The sequence below is a fragment of the Bombina bombina genome, chromosome 3 (assembly GCF_027579735.1).
Source record: "Bombina bombina isolate aBomBom1 chromosome 3, aBomBom1.pri, whole genome shotgun sequence".
NCBI lineage: Eukaryota > Metazoa > Chordata > Amphibia > Anura > Bombinatoridae > Bombina > Bombina bombina.
In genome coordinates this window covers 321,589,375-321,610,792 of record NC_069501.1, presented here as the reverse complement: position 1 = coordinate 321,610,792, position 21,418 = coordinate 321,589,375, and the positions used below count along the sequence as shown (strand labels likewise).

Below are 21,418 nucleotides of genomic sequence, written 5' to 3'. Positions count from 1 at the left end.
AGCATCTAATTCTAGGCCCAATAGGCTATTTAGACCAATTATATAGTCAAGTATAATAATCCTATAAACCTAACAATGCACAACAGTAAGATTAATACCTAAAACTGGAGTGGGTTTCTATATAGAGATATACCATCATTCTTCTACACATTATAACAGACTGCTTGAGGCCGGAGCAGTCATACAAGTCCATATAGTGGATATATACTTTCTATATATGTGTAGATTCCATATGAAACTAACTTAGAACCTCTGGAGCCACATATAACATAAATTTGGCTCAACAGTGCACATTTGATATACACAAGAAACTAAAATATTTAGTTGCTATTATACGCTATGGATAGTCTATATTTCTGAGCCTCTCAATATTCTGAGAAGGTCCGGTTTCTTCTAAGGTATTTATTATAACTACGCCCCTTAAGCTAAAGACACCTTCAGTATTTATCCTGCACAGGTATATTACAGACAAGTACGTCCTACCTTTTTATTTGTTGACCCCACAATATATGATGAACGTAACCCCTCTTCAGCTATGGTATTATACATAAGGAGTTGCTGGCTTTCTTTATTATTTTTGGCCCAGTTACCCCCCACGGATAGCTTGTGAAGCAAGCATAGGAAAATACATCCCTCGAAACCCTATCTTCATCTTTTTTCATTTCTCCCCAAACTTCCCATTAGTTGTATATATCTTTTTAGAGGTCCATGAGAGACCTCCATTTAATATTTGGGGATAACATTTAGCTAGTTGTTGTAGTAACTGTTATGGGGAGATTTAACTTTATATGATGTTCAAAAAATAACAAAATGAGGCACTGTAAGGCTTATTCAGTTTTCCCATATAGAATGTGCTATACTGAGACATATATAATATAAATATAAATATATATATATATTATTTATATATATATAAATATATATATATATATAATATATATATATATATAGAGAGAGAGAGTTTATCTTATAACGACCCATTCAGAATACTGTATCTTGTTTTATGTTTGTTAATCCATAATATTTGTCCATTGCAATACATGTTAAGCTTACCAATTGTATTACAATTAATATCTGTATTTCTTCTATTGACTCAATAAAAATTATATTAAAAAAAAAAAAGAATAAAATTATATTGCATGTTTGACTATGAAGATCTTAAAAAGTGTATATATGTGTATACTTGTGTATTTCTGTGTTTATATGTGTGGATATATAAATATATATATATATAAATATATATATATATATATATATATATATATGCACATACATATTTACACAAAATAACACTTAAATACACATGTATACACACACACTGTGTATATATATATATATATATATATGTATATATATATATATATATATATATATATATATATATATTGTAACAGGAACACATTTAACCACAGTCTTCTATGGCACAAATGCAGCACAGGACAGTCCACTGTAGTTTAAAAGGCTTTATTTTTCACAGCAATAACAAACAGGCAGTTCATTTTCAAAAGAGGGAAATCCTTCCTCTGCAGCAAAGTAAAATAATGTCCTTTTACAGTTCACAGGAACAAAAGTCTTTTACACAGTGTAACAAACACACACACCAGCTTCTGTAGCTGTGTAACTCTCTCTCAAGGCCTAAGTGAGGCTGCTATTTAAACCCTCACAACTTCTAATTAGCTACACCTGTGATTAGCTGCTGGACAGCTTCACAGCAGTCTGGGATAATGGCCCACCCTCTCTCCAATTATCCCAAACCCCAGGGACCCAGAACACAGTTTGTCAACTGCATAATCAAATACACAATCTTTCTCCCTGGGGTTTTAACTGAAAGGAGAAATAGCATGTACAATGCTTGGTCTTAACTATCTTCCATTTATAACCAGGCCTTGCTTTCTGTCACATATCCTCCCACAGCTCACACCCAGTGGGTTGAGCGACCATGGACATCAATGAATGTACCCGAGACAAACCATCAGCATTGCCCTGCAAAAGACCAGCCCTGTGCTCAACAGTAAAATTGAAGGGTTGCAAGCTAAGAAACCACCTAGTAACCCTTGAATTTGTTTCCTTATTCTGACTCATCCATGTGAGAGGAGCATGATCTGTTATTAATTTAAATTTTCTTCCCAACAGATAGTACCTAAGGGTCTCTAAAGCCCACTTAATGGCAAGGCATTCTTTCTACCCTATAGAATAGTTCTTTTCCTGTGAAATAAGTTTTCTGCTTAGGAAAAGGACAGGATGCTCTTCTCCCTGACACTCCTGCGAGAGAACTGCTCCTAAACCAACATCAGAGGCACCTGTCTGTACAATAAAATCTTTAGCGAAATTGGGGGTTACCAAAACTGTGGATGGGCACAAAGGGCATCTTTCAAATGCTTAAAAGCTTGTTTTGCTTCTGGGGACCATTTTATCATAATTGGGGCCCTTGCTTTTGTGAGATCTGTCAAGGGTGCCGCAATTGTAGCGAAATTCGGGATAAACCTTCTATAATAGCTAGTTATCCCAATAAATGCTCTTACTTGTTTTTTAGTTAGAGGCTGTGGCCAGTTCTGTATGGCCTCTACTTTTGTTGTCTGAGGTTTAACTAATCCTCTACCAATAGTATAACCCAAGTACTTAGCTTCCTGTAAACCAACAGTACATTTTGCAGGATTGGCAGTTAACCCAGCGGACCGTATTGCATCAAGTACTGCTTGAACTTTTGGAAGATGGGATTCCCAATCAGTACTATAAATTATAACATCATCCAAATATGCTGTAGCATAACGAACATGGGGTTTCAGAATTCTATCCATCATCCTCTGAAATGTTGCCGGGGCCCTATGTAAACCAAATGGCAACACTGTATACTGAAATAAGCCCTCTGGGGTTGAAAAAGCTGTCTTTTCCTTTGCTTGACTAGTGAGAGGCACCTGCCAATACCCTTTCGTTAAATCAATTGTAGTGAGATAACGTGCTTTTCCTAGCCTTTCTATCAACTCATCTACTCTAGGCATTGGGTAGGTGTCAAATTTGGAAACACAATTAAGCTTACAAAAGTCATTACAGAACCTTAATGAACCATCCGGCTTTGGAACAAGCACGATTGGACTGTTCCACTCACTTTGTGATTCCTCAATTACCCCAAGCTTTAACATTTTTTCTACCTCCAGTTTAATAGCCTTTCTACGAGCCTCAGGGACCCTATAGGGTTTAAGGCAGACCTTCTTCCCTGGTTCTGTTATTATGTCATGCTTAATAACATTAGTTTTTCCCGGTACCAAAGAAAATACCTCTTTGTTCATTCTAATAAAATCCTTGACCTCTCGCTTCAGATGTACAGATAGGGTTTCCGATATATTTACCTCTGGTTCAGTGACAGGGAGTTCTGTAGGTTTTAAGGCAACTAAAACTTCCCTATCTTTCCAAGGTTTTAACAGATTTATATGATATATTTGCTCAGATTTCCTTCTCCCTGGCTGACTTACTTTGTAATTAACATCACCCACTTTCTCAATTATCTCATATGGGCCCTGCCAAGTAGCCAAGAATTTATTTTCAACTGTACCAGAACTAACACCCTATCCCTAGGTTGAAACACCCTGGCTCTAGCATTACGGTTGTAGCTGTACTTTTGTGCTTCCTGTGCTTTTCCCATATGTTCCCTTACAATGGGCATGACAGCTTCCATATGATCCTGCATTTGGGAAATATGTTGAATAATACTTCGATAAGGTGTTGTCTCTTGCTCCCAAGTCTCTTTAACTATATCTAGTAATCCCCTGGGATGCCGCCCATATAACAGTTCAAATGGGGAAAAACCTGTAGAATCCTGGGGAACCTCCCTGATAGAGAACATTAAATAGGGTAGCAGAAGGTCCCAATTTCTCCCATCTGTGTCAATTACCTTTCTTAGCATACTTTTGAGAGTTTTGTTAAACCTTTCTACTAAACCATCAGTCTGAGGGTGATATACTGAAGTCCTTAGTTGTTTTATGCCAAACAACTTACACAATTCTTTTGTAACCCTGGACATAAATGGAGTTCCCTGGTCTGTCAAAATTTCCTTAGGTATCCCGACCCTGCTAAACATTAGCATGAGTTCTTTTGCTATGGACTTTGCAGAGCTGTTACGAAGGGGAACTGCCTTAGGATAACGTGTAGCATAATCAAGGATTACCAGTATATACTGATGTCCTCTAGCAGATTTAACCAGATTTAACCAGCGGACCCACCAAGTCCATAGCAATTCTTTCAAAAGGCACATCAATTATAGGCAAGGGCACTAAAGGGTTACGAAAATCTTTAGCAGGAGCTGTAAGTTAACACTTAGGGCATGAAGCACAATAATCCTTGATGGCTACAAATATCCCTGGCCAATAAAACCTTCTCAACTCCCAAATGCCCCCCTAGAATGTGGTTATGTGCAAGATTTAATACAGTGTTTCTAAAAGTCTGGGGCACCAAAAGTTGTTTAACAATGTCTGTTCCTTTCTTCTCTACGCGATATACCAAATCATTAACTGCTTCAAAATAAGGTTAACATAATATATTTCCTGGCTGTGTCACAACATCATTTATAACCCTGATATTATTTCTTGCCTCTACCAATGTTGGATCCACTTACAGGAAACCCAAGCTTTTCGCCAGGGTTGAACATGTCGGTCTTCTCTAGATGGGCACGAGTTGGCCTTCACTCACTAGGCCAATTATGCCAGGAGAATAGCCTGGTAGTTAGATCCTTTGAGGAGTTGAAAGGTAAATATAATTTAGAAAGGTCAGCTTTCTATGCCTACTTACAAGTATGCCATTGGATTGGAGAGTTAAGAACTGAAACAGGGATGGCAATCGATAAGGGGGAAATTGGCAGAGTGATTCAAGCTTATACGGATGGGGCTAATAGAATCTCACTAGTATATAAAACTTTAATTAATATTCAAGGGGAAACTCATATGAATGGATTAGTTGCGAAATGGGATAAAGTGCTACCATCAGTAGAAGAAGAGCGGATCGCCGCCAGTGTTAGGTTAGCAATGAAAGCAACGACCTTAGTTACCTGGTGGGAATCTCATATTAAATTATTGAATATGGCCTATCTCTCCCCTGCTCGAATAGCTCAATGGAGAGGTAGTACAGTATTAGGAGAATGTTCCACATGTAGACAGGAAAGGGCAGATTTACTTCATTGCTTCTGGAAATGTCCGAAGGTGAGACAATTTTGGAATAAAGTTAATTACTGGTGCAATAAGGTTTTGGGAGTCCAGACGGAGTTCTCACAGCTTGAGATACTTTTTCTATTTCAATATAACAATAGTAAACCTGAAATTAACCATAAATTTCTGAACGCTATGATATTAGTAGGGAGAAATGTGATTCTCTCTAATTGGAAGAGTGGAGGTGACCTCAAATTATCTGAATTTCTCAGGAAAGCCCAGTATCAGATATTACTCGACCAGTATAATATAAAAACTACTAATAATAAACAATTACGGCAATTCTTTACTAAATGGAAATTGATTATTCTATCTCTACCTGTAACGATCCAGAGGCAAATACTGGTAGCCTTTAAGAAGTCTGAATGGTTTCAGCATCAGATACAGGTAGGACAGCTCCCAAGATCATGGTCGTTTGACTAGGTGGCTGACGAGAGAGGGAATTATTATTACTATTATTATTTTCTCCCTCTCCCCTCCTCCCTTTTTTTTTTTTTTTTTTTTTTTTGGTCCATGAGTCGCCAGCATTTGGCAATATTGTTAATAGGGAATGAGTTCCAGTGGAGCAAGGCTATACTTCACTGGATTATATTGTGACCTCACATTTTGGAGGTATATTGTTTTTTTTTGTGTGTTGGGGTAGGTAAATCACCTATTGAACATGGAATTTGTAATTGTTCAGTTTTTTTTCTTTCATTGAATAAAAAATAAAATTTAAAAAAAAAAAAAAAAAAAAATGTTGGATCCTCCCATTGGGCTTTTTTAAAATTACCAGGGCCACCAACCAGATCTATCAAATCATCAATATTTTCCGAGCTAGTACTTGGCACTTCATTACTCTGAGAAGGTTGATCACCTACTAATACAGGCATAGGGCAATAAATCTTATTTTTCTCATTTTCAATGGAACCCCCTTCAAAATCAGTTTCAGAGAAAGGAAATACATAAATATCAGAAGTTTGACATATTTCTGAAGATTCCCATAACTCCAGAAATTTTGGAAAATCTCTCCCTATCACCACCTCATGGGCTAAATTTGGTACTACACCCACACAATATTTTAATTTACCACACTGAGTCTCAATCTCCACCTCAGCTGTAGGATATTCCCGTTTATCTCCATGAACACAGATAATTCCCATTTTTTCCCCATAATCTAATACTGCATCTGGTACTAAAGATTTAGCCACTAGTGTGACCATACTTCCTGAATCAAGCAAAGCCCTAGACACTTTACCATTAACCGTCACAGTACACCAATGGGAATCATTATTAACAGAGCTGTTGCTATTAGACAATAGTGAATGTGCAACATTACAGTCCATAAATTCATCTTTATCACAGTCTCTAGCAATATGCCCAACCTCATTACATTTAAAACATCTTACAGGTTGGTTATATTTAAATGTTTCCTTAATTCCTGGGGAAATGTCTCTGGTGTTTTGCCTATACACCTGCTGCTCTCTTATCCCCTTTATCCCCTGAACAGTCTTACCAGTTCTTGTAGAGCTCTGGGACTTGGGATTGTGGGGCTGATCCATTGAAGATTGTTGCAAAACTTCTCCTGAAGCTATAAATCTTTCGACCAATACAATCAACTGATCTGCTGTTTGAGGATCACCTTGATTAACCCACCGCCGCAGGGAAGCAGGTAATCCACGCTGAAACCGGTCCATCACCAGTAGTTCCACTATTTTGGTAGCCGAATTAACCTCTGGTTGCAGCCACTTCCTGGCAAGGTGTATAAGGTCGAACATCTGGGATCTTGCAGCATTATGAGATGAAAACATCCAGGAATGGAATCTTTGTGCACGGACTGCCAAAGTCACCCCCAGGTGTGCAAGGATTTCTGCTTTCAATTTCTCATAGTCACTGGCTTGTGCTGGCTCTAAATCAAAGTAGGCTTTCTGAGGTTCACCACTAAGAAATGGCGCAAGTATACTCGCCCACTCAACTGTCGGCCATTTTTCTCTTTCTGCTGTGCGTTCAAATGCCAAAAGATACGCCTCAACATCATCAGCTGCTGTCATTTTTGAAGATAATGACTAGCCCTTATTACTCTGGAACCTTGGCTGCCACCAACATATTCGGAGTTCAGTTTTTCTGATATGGCTTGAACCTCTCGTTGCAGAATTTGTGTAGCACTTTGTTGCTCTTCCCGGGTCTTCCTGAATGTCTCAGCTTGCACAGCAGCCATCTGTTGTATCAACAATTCAGTGTTCTCCTTCTGTGATTTAGCCAGCAGCATAGTACTCTCTGACTGGGCCAAGACCAACTGTTGCAGTGCTGCACTATTTTCAGCAGCTTTTCTGTTAGTCTCCTGCTGTATAGAATTAGAATGGATCAAAGCTTTAATGACTTCCTCCATGTTGCTTGCAGATTATTATGCCCACAGACATACAACGTGGTTGCCCGTATTCTCCACCAAGTGTAACAGGAACACACTTAGGACACAAATGCAGCACAGGACAGTCCACTGTAGTTTAAAAGGCTTTATTTTTCACAGCAATAACAAACAGGCAGTTCATTTTCAAAAGAGGGAAATCCTTCCTCTGCAGCAAAGTTAAGTACTTTTAAATGTGTCCCAGCAATTCACAGCATTCCACAAGTGCTTTGTAAAAATAATGTACTTTTACAGTTCACAGGAACAAAAGTCTTTTATACAGTGTAACAAACACACACACCAGCTTCTGTAGCTGTGTAACTCTCTCTCAAGGCCTAAGTGAGGCTGCTATTTAAACCCTCACAACTTCTAATTAGCTACACCTGTGATTAGCTGCTGGACAGCTTCACAGCTGTCTGGGATAATGGCCCACCCTCTCTCCAATTATCCCAAACCCCAGGGACCCAGAACACAGTTTATCAACTGCATAATCAAATACACAATCTTTCTCCCTGGGGTTTTAACTGAAAGGAGAAATAGCATGTACAATGATTGGTCTTAAATATCTTCCATTTATAACCAGGCCTTGCTTTCTGTCACAATATATATAAAATAATGTGTATATATATATATATTATATATATATATATATATATATTCTAACACATTGCCATATCCCTTTTATACCTTTTAAAACCTTTTTATAAATATTAAAAGTATATATTTTAACGAAAAGTGTATATGTGAGTATAATACTTTATTTCAATGTGTTTTTATATGCTTTGTGTACATTTTTTTAACCCTTAAAGTTTACTTTGAGCTAAATATTATAGTTCAGTTTCAGCTATAATTTTCAATTAGTTATATGAGCACATTTAAGCACATTTGTGATATCCATTGAAAGTATGGGTTGCTCTAGAGCAATGTCAAACACTTTAAACTTTCTCTGGTTAACACTCTTTACTATAGACTTGTAATATCAAGTTACACACTAATATTAGCATGGTTTAGCAATGCCGCCCCCGATATCGCTGCCACCTAAATAAAACTATTAACCCCTAATCTGCCGCTCCCGATAATGCCGCCACTATACTAAAGTTATTAACCCCTATTCCCCTGCACCCCAACATCAGCCACACTATAATAAATCTATTAATTAACCCCTATTCCGCAGCTCCCCGACATCGCCACAACTAAATAAAGCTATTAACTCCTAAACCTCTAGCCTCCCACATCACTACCACTAAATAAATCTAACCCCTAAACTGCCAGCCCCCCACATCGCAAAAATCTAAATAAAACTATTAACCCCTACACCTACCCCTACCCCTACCCCTAACCTAAACCTAACCCTAACAACCCCTAACTTTAACATAATACAAAGAGCTAAACTAAAGTTAGAATTATTATCTAAATAATACCTATTTATAAATAAATACATACTTACCTGTGAAATAAAACCTAAGCTAGCTACAATATAACTAATAGTTTTATTGTAGCAAGCTTAGGTTTTATTTTTATTTCACAGGTAAGTTTGTATTTATTTTAACTAGGTAGACTAGTTAGTAAATATTTATTAAGTGTTTACTAACTACCTAGTTAAAATAAATACAAAATTACCTGTGAAATAAAATGTAAGCTTAAGCTACCTTACACTAAAACCTAACGTTACAAAAAATAAAAAACACTAAAATCACAAAAAATAAAACGGTTGCCGCCGTACACTGAATCTTCAATCCAAGGTACGCGATTCAAGATGGCGTACCTTGCATTCCTATTGGCTGAAAAATTCGAATCAGCCAATTGAATGAGAGCTGCTTAAATCCTATTGGCTGTTTTGAACAGCCAATAAGATTTTAGCAGCTCTAATTCCTTACAGGTAAAAGAGCTGTTTAACTTAGGGCAATGCCCTACAAAAGGCCCTTTTAAGGGCTATAGGTAGTTTATTGTAGGCTAGGTTTTTTTTTTTTTGGGTGGGCTTTTTTATTTTGATAGGGCTATTAGATTAGGTGTTTTTATTTTGGATAATTTTGTTTGTTATTTTTCGTAATTTAGTGTTTGTTATTTTTTGTAATTTAGTCTTTTTTATTTTTATGTATTTAGATACTTTGTAATTTTTAGAGTAGTGCTAGGATTTTTTTAATGTGTTATATAGTTTAAATTTGTAGTTAGTTTAATTTTAGTTTAATAATTATATTAGTTTAATTGTTAGTTTAAACTTAGTTTTTTTAATTTGACAGGTAAGTTTTAATTTAATTTAAGATAGGGAAATTGTAATTTTATCTAAAGTTAGGGGGGCGTTAGGTTTAGGGGTTACTAGTTTAAATTAGTTTATTGCAATGTGGGGGCTTTCGGTTTAGGGGTTAATTGTTTACTTTAGTATATTTTGTTGTGGGGGCTTGTGGTTTAGGGGTTAATAGGTTTATTATAGTGGCGGCGGTGTAGGGCTAAATAACTAGTATAGTGGGGGCGATGTGGGCCGATGGCAGATTATGGGTTAATTATATTTAAATAGTGTTTGCGATGAGGGATGGTGGTGGTTTAGGGGTTAATATGTTTATTATAGTGGTGACAATGTTGGGGAGCAGCGGAATAGGGGTTAATACATTTTTTTAGTGGCGGCGAAGTTGGGAGCAGCAGTTTAGGGGTTAATACATTTAATATAGCGTTTTCAATGTGGGAGGGCTTCGGTTTAGGGGTTAATAGGTAGTTTATGGGTGTTTAGTGTACTTTGTAACACTTTAGTTATGAGTTTTATGTTACAGATTTGTAACGTAAAACTCATAACTACTGCTTTTAGATGGCGTTACGGATCTTGTTGTTTTAGGGTGTAACGTAGGTTTTTTAGCCTTACTTACTAATGGCTGCGCTATGGGAATCCCATAAAAAAGCACAGTTTTTACGAGTGCGGGACTGACGTTGCGTTACAGGATAAAAGGCTTGCGGTACAGTTATACCGACAAGACTCGTAATGGCTGCAGTGCTGTTTTAATGCTGAAAATGCCATACTTTCAGAGTTAAAAGACAAACGCACAACTCATAATCTAGCTGATAGTGAATAAATTCTATTATTTCAAATGTTTTGTTTTTATTGTGCTTTACTATTGTGATTCTCCATTTTTGAGGAAAACAGTACCTGTGATCCTGAAAGAAAAAGATGATTTATACTACTCTAGTTAAGGGGCCATCACCGCTACTATATATATAATTTTCTTCTTTAGTTTGGATGATCAATAATCCCTCTTTATAAAAAGCAAAACAAATTAAAAAAACCTAATGATATATAAAAACGGTAGAGAAGAGTTTTATAGCGTAACCAATCTATCAATTTTAATTCTCCTAAAAAAGTCATGATACATGATAAAAGGACACAACCATAGCACTAACAAATCAGTCACTCAAAAATAGTATATTATTTCTGGTTTAGTCTTTTACTGTTTTTTATGGCCTCTTCTCATATACATCTTTTAATTCAGGTGACATTTTGGAAACCTCAATGTGATATGCAAGTACTGCCCTTGCTGATGTCCTCAACAGAGTATCACTGTGGTAATACACAAAGAACAGATTTGATTTGACATATTATTAACATACAATTTAAAATATTGGACTAGATCCTCAAGTAAGAAATCTCTCAAAATTCTATGTTACCATTTGGGGCTTTAAAGTGAAGGTAAACGTGAATGAAAGCACGTTTTTTTAAAAATATTATTAATAACAGGGGCACTTTTATTCATCAAAGTTTACAACAGCTGTTTTGATTAAAAACTTACCTTTTTTTCTTTTCACAGCCAGAGCAGCTTCCCCCTCCTGGAAATCCTCTCTTCACACATCAGCAATGACTAATCCGGCTTCCTCCAATCACGGCTTTCCCCCCAGGGTGGTCATTGCCTGAGGCTATGCTGTGATTGGAGGAAGATGGATTAGTCATTGCTGATGTGTAAAGAGAGGATTTCCAGGATTGGGAAGCTGCTCTGGCTGTGAAAAGAAAAAAAGGTAGGTTTTTAATCAAAACAGCTGCTTTGTAAACTTTATAGAAATAAAAATATTAGAGAGTGGTGTATACAATTTATACACCACACTCATAGGGGACGCTATCTATTACCTAATTTATAAATAACAAAAGTATAACAATTGGTGATATAAATAATACAAACAATATATAATAAAATCACCCAGAAAAACAAATCAAAATGTCTAGATGTAAGCATACGCGAGTATCACAGTAATGTCCACAACAAAAGTCCTAAAAGAAGTAGAAGGCAGCTCTCTGTCATAGGACGGTCATCCTGATGTATCGTGATCTGAAAAAGGGAAGAGGAACAGAGGCGCCAAACATGGCCTAGTAATGTCAGGGCATCAACACACACAGGACCAACAGGATAAAATATACTCACAAGTGAGGCGCACCCAGACGGTGCTATTGAGGCAGACTGGAACTAAAACAGTGGTCCAGCTCACTGATCACCACCAGTCAAGACTCCAAATCCAGACAATCCTTAGGAAGGCAGATAGATTATATCCCCCACTTAACGGCTCCAATTTGTGGCTGATGCTTGGAAACCTGGAGGTGCCTGACTCCCAGGTTACACCCGTCCCGAGGCTTTTATGACTGGTAAGTACTTGGAGCTGCTCCTGCTCGACAAGCCTCTTTCCCACAGCCAACATGGATCCTCTGCAACATCCCTCAGGGCAGGCCAAAACTTTGCAGTGGTTTTCCAGGTGAGGTGTTCTTGTCCAGGATCACTCACTGATGCTTCACTCCCACTCAAAAGGCCAAAGATAGAATAGGAAATAACTGAACTGCAGACTGGCTAACTCATTCTGCAGTTCAGTTATTTCCTATTCTATCTTTGGTATTTTGAGTGGGAGTGAAGCATCAGTGAGTGATCCTGGACAAGAACACCTCACCTGGAAAACCACTGCAAAGTTTTGGCCTGCCCTGAAGGATATTGCGGAGGATCCATGTCGGCTGTGGGAAAGAGGCTTGTCGAGCAGGAGCAGCTCCAAGTACTTACCAGTCATAAAAGCCTCGGGACGGGTGTAACATGGGAGTCAGGCACCTCCAGGTTTCCAAGCATCAGCCACAAATTGGAGCCGTTAAGTGGGGGATATAATCTATCTGCCTTCCTAAGGATTGTCTGGATTTGGAGTCTTGACTGGTGGTGATCAGTGAGCTGGACCACTGTTTTAGTTCCAGTCTGCCTCAATAGCACCGTCTGGGTGCGCCTCACTTGTGAGTATATTTTATCCTGTTGGTCCTGTGTGTGTTGATGCCCTGACGTTACTAGGCCATGTTTGGCGCCTCTGTTCCTCTTCCCTGCTTTGTAAACTTTGATGAATGAAAGTGCCCCTGTTTTAATAGTATGTTTAAAAAACGTGCTTTCATTCATCAAAGCTTACCTTCATTTTAAATACAAAAGCACAACTATTCGTATTTTAATTAAACAACTGTCAAAGATGAGGAAAGATAAGGAATTTGTGAGAAAAAGTTAACTTGATAGTTATTTCAATTTCTTAGTGAATCTAGTTTGCAGATTTAAGACATGTAAAAATGAAAATAATAATAATAATAATAATAATAATAATAATAAAAATTATAATAGTATGTTATGCTTATTCCAGTATTTTTAGTCTTCTTGGCAAAGGCAATTTAGGATTCTGATCACTAAAAACACACTTACAATATTATTCAATGTTCAGAAATTGTTTCCTGATGAAAAATAGTACAAGATAGTGATCAAACATTCAATGTGAATCCAATAAATTAGAAAAACATTCAAAAACCTAAATATTGTAGTTTTCCAGGATGTTTTTAATAGAGAGGAATGGCTTGTAAAAAGAAGACAAAAACATTGGAGCTAAATAGTAATTGATTATTTATTGTAAATGAACTATCATTAAATATAGTGTTTGTCTCTTAACTAAATACAGACAATATTTGTTTTTCAGCCTTCACCTCTAATCATGCATGTGTTATATACAATTTGACTAGCTTAAATTGTTCGTGGGACATAGAGAACAATTCACCAGAAAATGCCCAATTTTTCATTTCATTAAGGTATTTTTTTTTAACCTCTGATGCTCTAAAAAATCTATATTGTTTTCTAAAATACTGTTATATTGAGTAATAATACTCCAACTCTGGTTTTCCCTTTACTTGTTTAATAGTTCCACTAGTCTCTTTACATACCAATGCACTATTTTTTAAAACATTACATTAAAGGGACAGAAAAATTAAAATTGAAATTTGAAATAGCATTTTTTTTGCAAAATACTTCTATCAGCAAAAAAAGTTATAACAGTTTTTCAGCAGCATACGAACATATACTAGTAGGACCTGTGCACTAGTATTTAACCACCATGCCTATTCAGACAGTGTCTTGTATGAAACAAATTAAGTATTTACATGCACTGCCAGCTATCTGAACAGGTATGGGGCGCGATCCGATAAACGGCGTAGTTTGCGGCGCAAGCGAGGGAACCCGCGTCGCCCGCAGTTTCAGCTCGCAACTCGAGCTATCACATATACGGCGCTGTCAGAGGCTTAGGTGCCGAAAGTCGGATAAACCAGCGATGTCCAGAAATCTGCGCAAGTACAAATTTCTGGCGTCGCCAGTGACTTACGGCACGTTAGAAACTGCCGGCGCCTACAAAACCTGACTAAAGTCTAAATCACCCGCACTAATTATTAATTACATTGTAGCTATCTTAGGGTTTATTTTATAGGTAAGTATTTAGATTTAAATAGGAATATTTTAGTTTATAATATAAATTAGATTTATTTAATAAGAATTTAGTTAGGGGTGTTAGGGTTAGATAGAGTTAATATAGTTAATATAAATACTATAGTAACTATATTAACTATATTAACCCTAATTTAATTAGGGTTAATATAGTTAATATATATAATGTAATAACTATATTAACTATAATATACTTAGGGTAAATATAGATAATATAGCTGGCGGCGGGGTAGGTAGATTAAATTAGGGGTTAATAATTTTAATATAGATGGCGGCGGTGTAAGGGGCTTACATTAGGGGTTAATACCATTAATATAGGTGGCGGCGGTGTAGGGAGGGCAGGTTATAGGGCAAAAGAGCTGTTATCTTTGGGGCAAAGCCCCGCAAAAGGCCCTTTTAAGGGCTGGTAATAGAGCTTATTACTTTATGGATATTAGATTAGGGGTTAATAATATTAATATAGCTGGCGGCGGTGTAAGGGGTCAGATTAGGGGATAGATCAGGTAGATGGTGGCGGTTTTAGGGGCTCACAGTAGGGGATAGATTAGTTAGATGGTGGTAGTTTTAGGGGCTCACAGTAGGGGGTTAGTTTATGTAGATGGCGGCTTTTGCGGGCGACGATTTTTATCGGATCGACCCCATGGTGTTTGAATATTAGTGCATGGCCCTCACAGCATGTGTGTATGCCTCTGAAAAACAGTCAAAATTTGTGTTAGAAATATTTTTTCTAAAACTGAATGCACCCATGTAGATTTTGATCTTTTCATCCATTTAATTGACTGTTATATTTTTCAATAAAACTTGACTTAAATGATAACTTGTTAAACCAGCTGCACAGTATTAATGTTATTGGATGTTAAATGTTATGGATATTACTTCTCAATGTTTATTCTTGTATTCTAAATGCTGGTTTTGCATTTTGAGACCTTAACTCATTTCCTACAGGAATATATATCCTTATATTAGGTCTCATTTGTATTATATAAAGGCCTGTTCTCAGGTACTGGGTAGTGGTTGTGGTAAAATATTAAGGGCTAGATTTATCATAGCTGAGGCGTACAGGGGCACGTATACACGCCCCTGTACGCCTCAGCTTGCTTGTGGCGGGGCAAAATTACCCGTAGGTAATCAACATTGCACACAAGCGCAATTTTGCGCTCACGTGCAATCCCGCCCCTGCCCGCGCACAGTCAATCACGCGTAGGCAGGAGCTGGAACAAGCAGGAATCTGTAGACTTGAGTCTACAACTGATATTTTGGACTTAGTTAGGAGTCTAAAAATAAGCACAATGTTATTAAAAATAAGTATAGCTATACATTGTTACAAAAACATTCACAGGCAGGCTATAAAAAATGGATCATCTACAAAACATTTATGCAAAGAAAAGAATATAGGGTACAATGTACCTTTCATTCCCATATTTTGGCTTTTAGTGGCCAAATCTGTTTTGTAATTAAAAAAACCATGCTTCTCATATTATATGACCGTTATTATTAAAGTTATTGGAGACTATATCAGAAAGATTGGAATCTACCCCTAGTTACCTTGGGTCAGTAATGCAAAAATAAGTGTATGTCATTTTAGGTTAGAATGGTTCTTTAATTAAGTCTCTTTATAACAAAGCTGCTCATTATTTCTGCACTATAAATTCATTCTCACCAGATATTTGTGCAATAGTTATTTCAAGATCCTTCCAGTGGTTCGCAATCCTCTTTTAAAAACACATGAAGGGCAAGATTCTTGCAAATCCTTACTACTGATATACATCAGTCTGTTTTGATGATGTATCCTGAAGACTTGGAAGACTTGAAGATTTGAAGACCAATGATAATTACTTTGCTCTTCATCTCTTCATGAGGAACCATGGTCTGAAATTACTCTTTTTCTTCTTACTACTTCCACATTCTACATTCCTGCTCTACAATGACAAACACATTAAAATATTTTTTTTGTTGTGTTGCAGTCAAAGATCAGAATTAATGAAATGTCCTCAATATATATTAAATCAGAAGATGCAAAACATTGGATGCCATATGAAAGATATATTTTTAAAGTCTCTCCAGAAGGGAGAAATTGGGGAAAAAATTAAGATTCGATTGAATAATCGTAAAACCAGGTTTAGAACTGCAAATATAGGTAAGTTACAATTGTAAAGATTACTGAGGAACAATAGAAGATTTGTTAATTTTAAACATTTTTTTAAAAAAAGTATCATAATATACAATATTTAGAACATTTCTATTAGTGTGAAATAAATAAAGCCCCTTAGTGTCTTAAACCTATAACACTGCAATAGATGATGGTAACAGAGGATAAAGTGAGAGAGGAGAGAAAAAAATAGTGGAGGGAAAAGGAGAGCTAGAAAGAGGTTATAGGAAGAAATTGTAAAACAATGAAACGATGCAGTATTTAAATTTACTGATATTGTATCAGAGGAGAAGAGAATGAAAGGGAAGAGATAGATGACACAGTGTTATTCTTTGCTTTTAGTGTATTTCACATTCCAATGTTCTTCTCAAAGGGGAATATGTTCTAAGTATTTTTAAATATATATTCTTATATATATATATATATATATATATATATATATATATATATATATATATATATATATATACCGATATATATTTATACATATGTATAATGATAGATTGATTGATAGATAGATTTTACCATATTATATGCATGTATGAATAAATAGAACATATTCTATGGGAAGAACATTAGAACATTGAAATATGAAATATTAATACCCAATATCAGATTAGCTCCCTTTAGATAAAGCGATCGGTTTTGCGCAACTTGGGTGACTCCATTGAAGTCTATAGGAGCATACGTTAATGCGGTCATGACATAGTAACTTTGTTTTTTGTGCGTCTGGTTAGTGCGCAAACTTTTTACTTTTTCACTTTTAATACGTGTGGTAACCGACTCGTTCATAAAGCCAAATTCAAGTGCAGTAAGTGAGTGAGAGCGAATAAATAGTAGCCCCAAATAGGATGTGTATCAGCAATCATGTATTTGTGATCTGGATTTAATAGTTTGCTGTTCTGTCTTGTTTTTTGGTAACCAAGGCCTTCTGCTCAGATCACAAAAATCATGCTTTAAAAATCCCTGTTTAGAACCTTGTGTAACCAACCTTCTACATAAGTTCATTAAACCTTGTTCTTGTACCTTGAGATTTGGAACTTTTGGAAGTATTTTAAACCTCATCACTTAATAGTTTCAATATTTGCAGTTTAAGAACTATTGAAAAAGATTACTTGATTTCTTCCATTGCCTTGAGAAAACATATCTTCATACTGGAATTCTGGTTGTGTGCAATATGAAATATGGTTTTAAATATTGCTACAAGGCACATTTCATATTTCTTTATTTTTTGAGGAAGCGGTTGCAGCAGCTAAGCTAATATATGTCATAATTTATTGTTATATTTTCAATTCTAAAACCTGCATTAGGAATGATCTTGCAGTTTCAGGGGAATTAATAAAAATAAACAAGTAACAAATATTTTAAGATGCTAAGACAAAGAAGTAGATATTGTTATGCTGTGATAAGTTTGTTTATTTATTTAGAATTGGTATCTTGCAGTGCTATAATGTAGACAACAACAATTACTTTGTATTTTCACAAAACAAATTCAGAAAGATGGATATTAAATGATCAAGGGTTGTTGCTATGTGTTATCATTTACCCAAGGTTACCAACGACAGTGCTTCTCAACATTTCTGTAGCAAGTATCCCTAAAGGCATATTTTTGTAATAAGTACCCCAACTGCAACACATAATTATTATTTAGTTAAAAAAAATAAAAGACAAACAAATTGGTATCAGATGTAATTCTCTGTTTTCAGGAATTTATTTTAAGATTTAGTTTTACTGAATGCAAATGCAGCAAATCTTTGGAAAAATAAGAGCAATAAATAATAAAGAAATTAACTAAAAAACACAAAACACACACAGTGTTATTTAATATTGTGTCACTTTCAATAGAAAAATATATAATGAGAAAAGTAATAGTCATATAACCACATTACAACATCTAACTTAATTACATACACAGCTCAGGATTCTTTTTTATTGTGGCATAATTAGGTATGGAAAACTATATTTGGCCCATTTCACCATATTTTCATTGTGCCCCTATTTATGGCACATGGCTCCATGACACCTTTTCACAGTGACATACATTTTACCTAGCATTTAACTTGAGACAAACTTTATAACATTATTTTTCAAACTCATCAAATGTATATAACCAGTTAGATTCTAAAGATCTCCCCACATACAAATGAGTCAATCACAATGAGTTAACAACTGAGCAGTCTAAAACATAATCTGACATTTTAAGTGTGAATCTATGGAAAATGGCAGTCTGAGATAGCAAGGCAACGTAGTTTATGGTGAAGGAGCAACAATACAGACGTTCTTTTGGTGCGATAAAATAATGAAAGTTGACCAACTAATGAGAGTTGTCAAACAGAATAGTAAGGCCTGGTTTGGTAAAATCGAAATTTTGGATTTTATTCTGAGGAAAAGGGAAAACAGTTTTCACTAGACCGCAATTATATCATCAATATCATATTATTTGACCACAGTGCCCAAAGTTTCAGCTTTAAAAAACAACAACTTTCCAATCAACTTCTATTAACTAATTTGCTTGATTCTGATGCTATCCTTTATCAAAAAGAATACCTAGGTAGGATCAGAAGCAGTAATACACTACTGGTATCTAGTGACTGATTAATTGCTGAATATACAGGATATGCCTCTTCTCAATGAATCCCCAGAGGTGTTAAGCTAGCTCTCAGTAGTGAATTGTTGCTTCAACAGAGGATACCAAGAGAATAAAGCAATTTTTTATAATACAAATAAAAACTGTAATGTTGTTTAAAATCACAATTATCTGAATCATAAAAAGACATTTTTGATTTTTTGTTCCTTTGAACAAAATGTTGCAAAAGAGTTCTTTTTAACATAAGGAGATACAATAATTAGCCAAACATAAACCAAAAAAAAAAAAAATTTTTTTTTTTATAAAATCTGCCATGCAGATAGATTTTATTGTCTACTAAGAGCTTTTTGTTTAGAGATAAAACAAGATGTTTTTGCTGAAAATATAAATATTTAAAGTGGCATTAATTTAATATATTTCAAGTTATCTTAATTGCAAATTGATGAAAAAAAATCAGAAAAAGGCATGATCAGTAATAAAATGAGACATACATGGAATATTGTAATATTTTAAATCAGGCCAATAAAACATGTATAGTTTTAGCTATCATTTCAATGCATAAAGCTATTTTATACTGTTTTAATTATGATTGATAAGAAAGTAATATTTTCTTTTTCTTTTACAGAAATGTTGAATCCTCCAACAAACATTTCCCTTTCAACTTTAAATGGAAACACTGAAATCAGATGGTATCCACCACCTTCTCTAATGATATCGAATGATACGAATAAAACGTGTATTAAATACAAACTAAAACTGTTTGAAATAAAGACGGATCCTCTTGTAAGGGTAATGTTATTTGCCATATCTGTTTCAGATACAAGAAATAATAATTCTAACCGGTTTAAAAAAAAAACACATTTTGCAAACATAAATAAAAAAAAATTACTGTACAGCATGATGTTCAAATTAGTATATAGACATCACATTTGTATTGTTCCATAAATATTTTTTTCCAATTTGATATATCAAAATCTAATTACAGTTTTAGATTACGCTTAATACATTATTTAAATATTAAAATAGAGTTTAAATTAATAGTTTTGTTCATGGACAGACATAAACCTCCAAACACATCAAAGAAAAAACATGTTTTATTAGGTAAAGGAATAGTCCTTAAAATAATAATAATAATTAATATAAAAACAAATCAACAAAGAAATAAATAACTTTAATGTGCAACTATATATTTAAAATAATATAAAAAATATATAGGACACCTTTAACAATTACATCTAATATGTGTCCTGATGTATGCCACAGCCCAAAGATAATCAAATTAGAAAATGGACATAAAATACATTGGGCCAGATTACCAGTGGCCCGCTAACTGCGCACAAAGTAAAACAATAGTGCACCTGCATTAACACCAGTATTACAAGTTGAAAGTAAAAAGGTAGACTTTGAGCAAAAGACTCATATATATATATATACACACACACACACATTCTAGCCTGTTCCGGTCAAACCTTTGCCATGTACCATATCTATTTTAACCCTTTTAAAACTTTTTTTTATTAATATTTAAATGACCCCTGCTATCATTAGCATTCCACTTGTAATCTTGCCTTATGTTTTTTTTTTTTTTCACGATTCAGAGAGAGCAAAACGTTTAAAAAGAAAAATACTTTCCAATTTGCTTGTCTTATCAAATTTGATTAATTTACGAATGCTCTTCTGGGAACTAGTTAAATAAATTAAGGGCTATTTAGCATTTGCACGTTAACTTTGCTAAGGTTAACTTTTGCGCACATGGGTAGTGCTCATATTACAATTTGAAAGTAAAAATGTTGCGCAAGCATAAAACTCAATGCGTGCAAAAAAGTTAACCAGGGTTTATCACGTTTGTGATATCATATTCACCCTATTGACTTCAATGGAGCAGAGAAGTTGAAAAAACTTAACACCTATACTCGCGTTCTAACCATCATCGCAATAAACCCCTTACTGTAATAACACCTAAACTACCATATGCCCCTAAACCCCCATAGGCCCCATTACTATTGACCTCCTACACTATTAACCCCTAAACCAACACAACTCCCAACGCAATAAAGCCCCTAACCTATTAAATCCTAAAAAACCACAACCCCCACTACAATAACCCCTACACTACTTAGTCCCTAAACCGTCATTACTCCACCACAATAAACCCTACACTATTTAACCAGCTATTTAAACAGCTAACCCCCCCAAGACCCCTAACTTAGAACCCCCTAAGTTAAAAAAAAACATTACAATTAAAAAACAAAACATTAACAAAAATAAAACCACTACCAGTTAAAACCCTAACCTAAAATTAAAGTACAGGTGGCCCTCGTTTTACAACGGTTCAATTTACACCATTTCAGAATAACA

At 35.3% G+C, this 21,418-nt stretch overlaps 1 protein-coding gene across 4 annotated transcripts in view; it reads left to right on the top strand.

Annotated features, from left to right (window-relative positions):
• LOC128653239 (interleukin-5 receptor subunit alpha) overlaps positions 1-21,418 on the top strand; it is a 125,262-nt gene that overhangs the window by 81,971 nt on the left and 21,873 nt on the right. For all 4 annotated transcript variants that reach the window (XM_053706425.1, XM_053706423.1, XM_053706424.1 and 1 more), the window contains 3 exons: positions 13,531-13,639; positions 16,289-16,461; positions 19,686-19,849. In XM_053706425.1, coding sequence (XP_053562400.1) covers positions 13,531-13,639; positions 16,289-16,461; positions 19,686-19,849 — 446 coding nt within the window. The remainder of the gene's footprint in view (positions 1-13,530; positions 13,640-16,288; positions 16,462-19,685; positions 19,850-21,418) is intronic.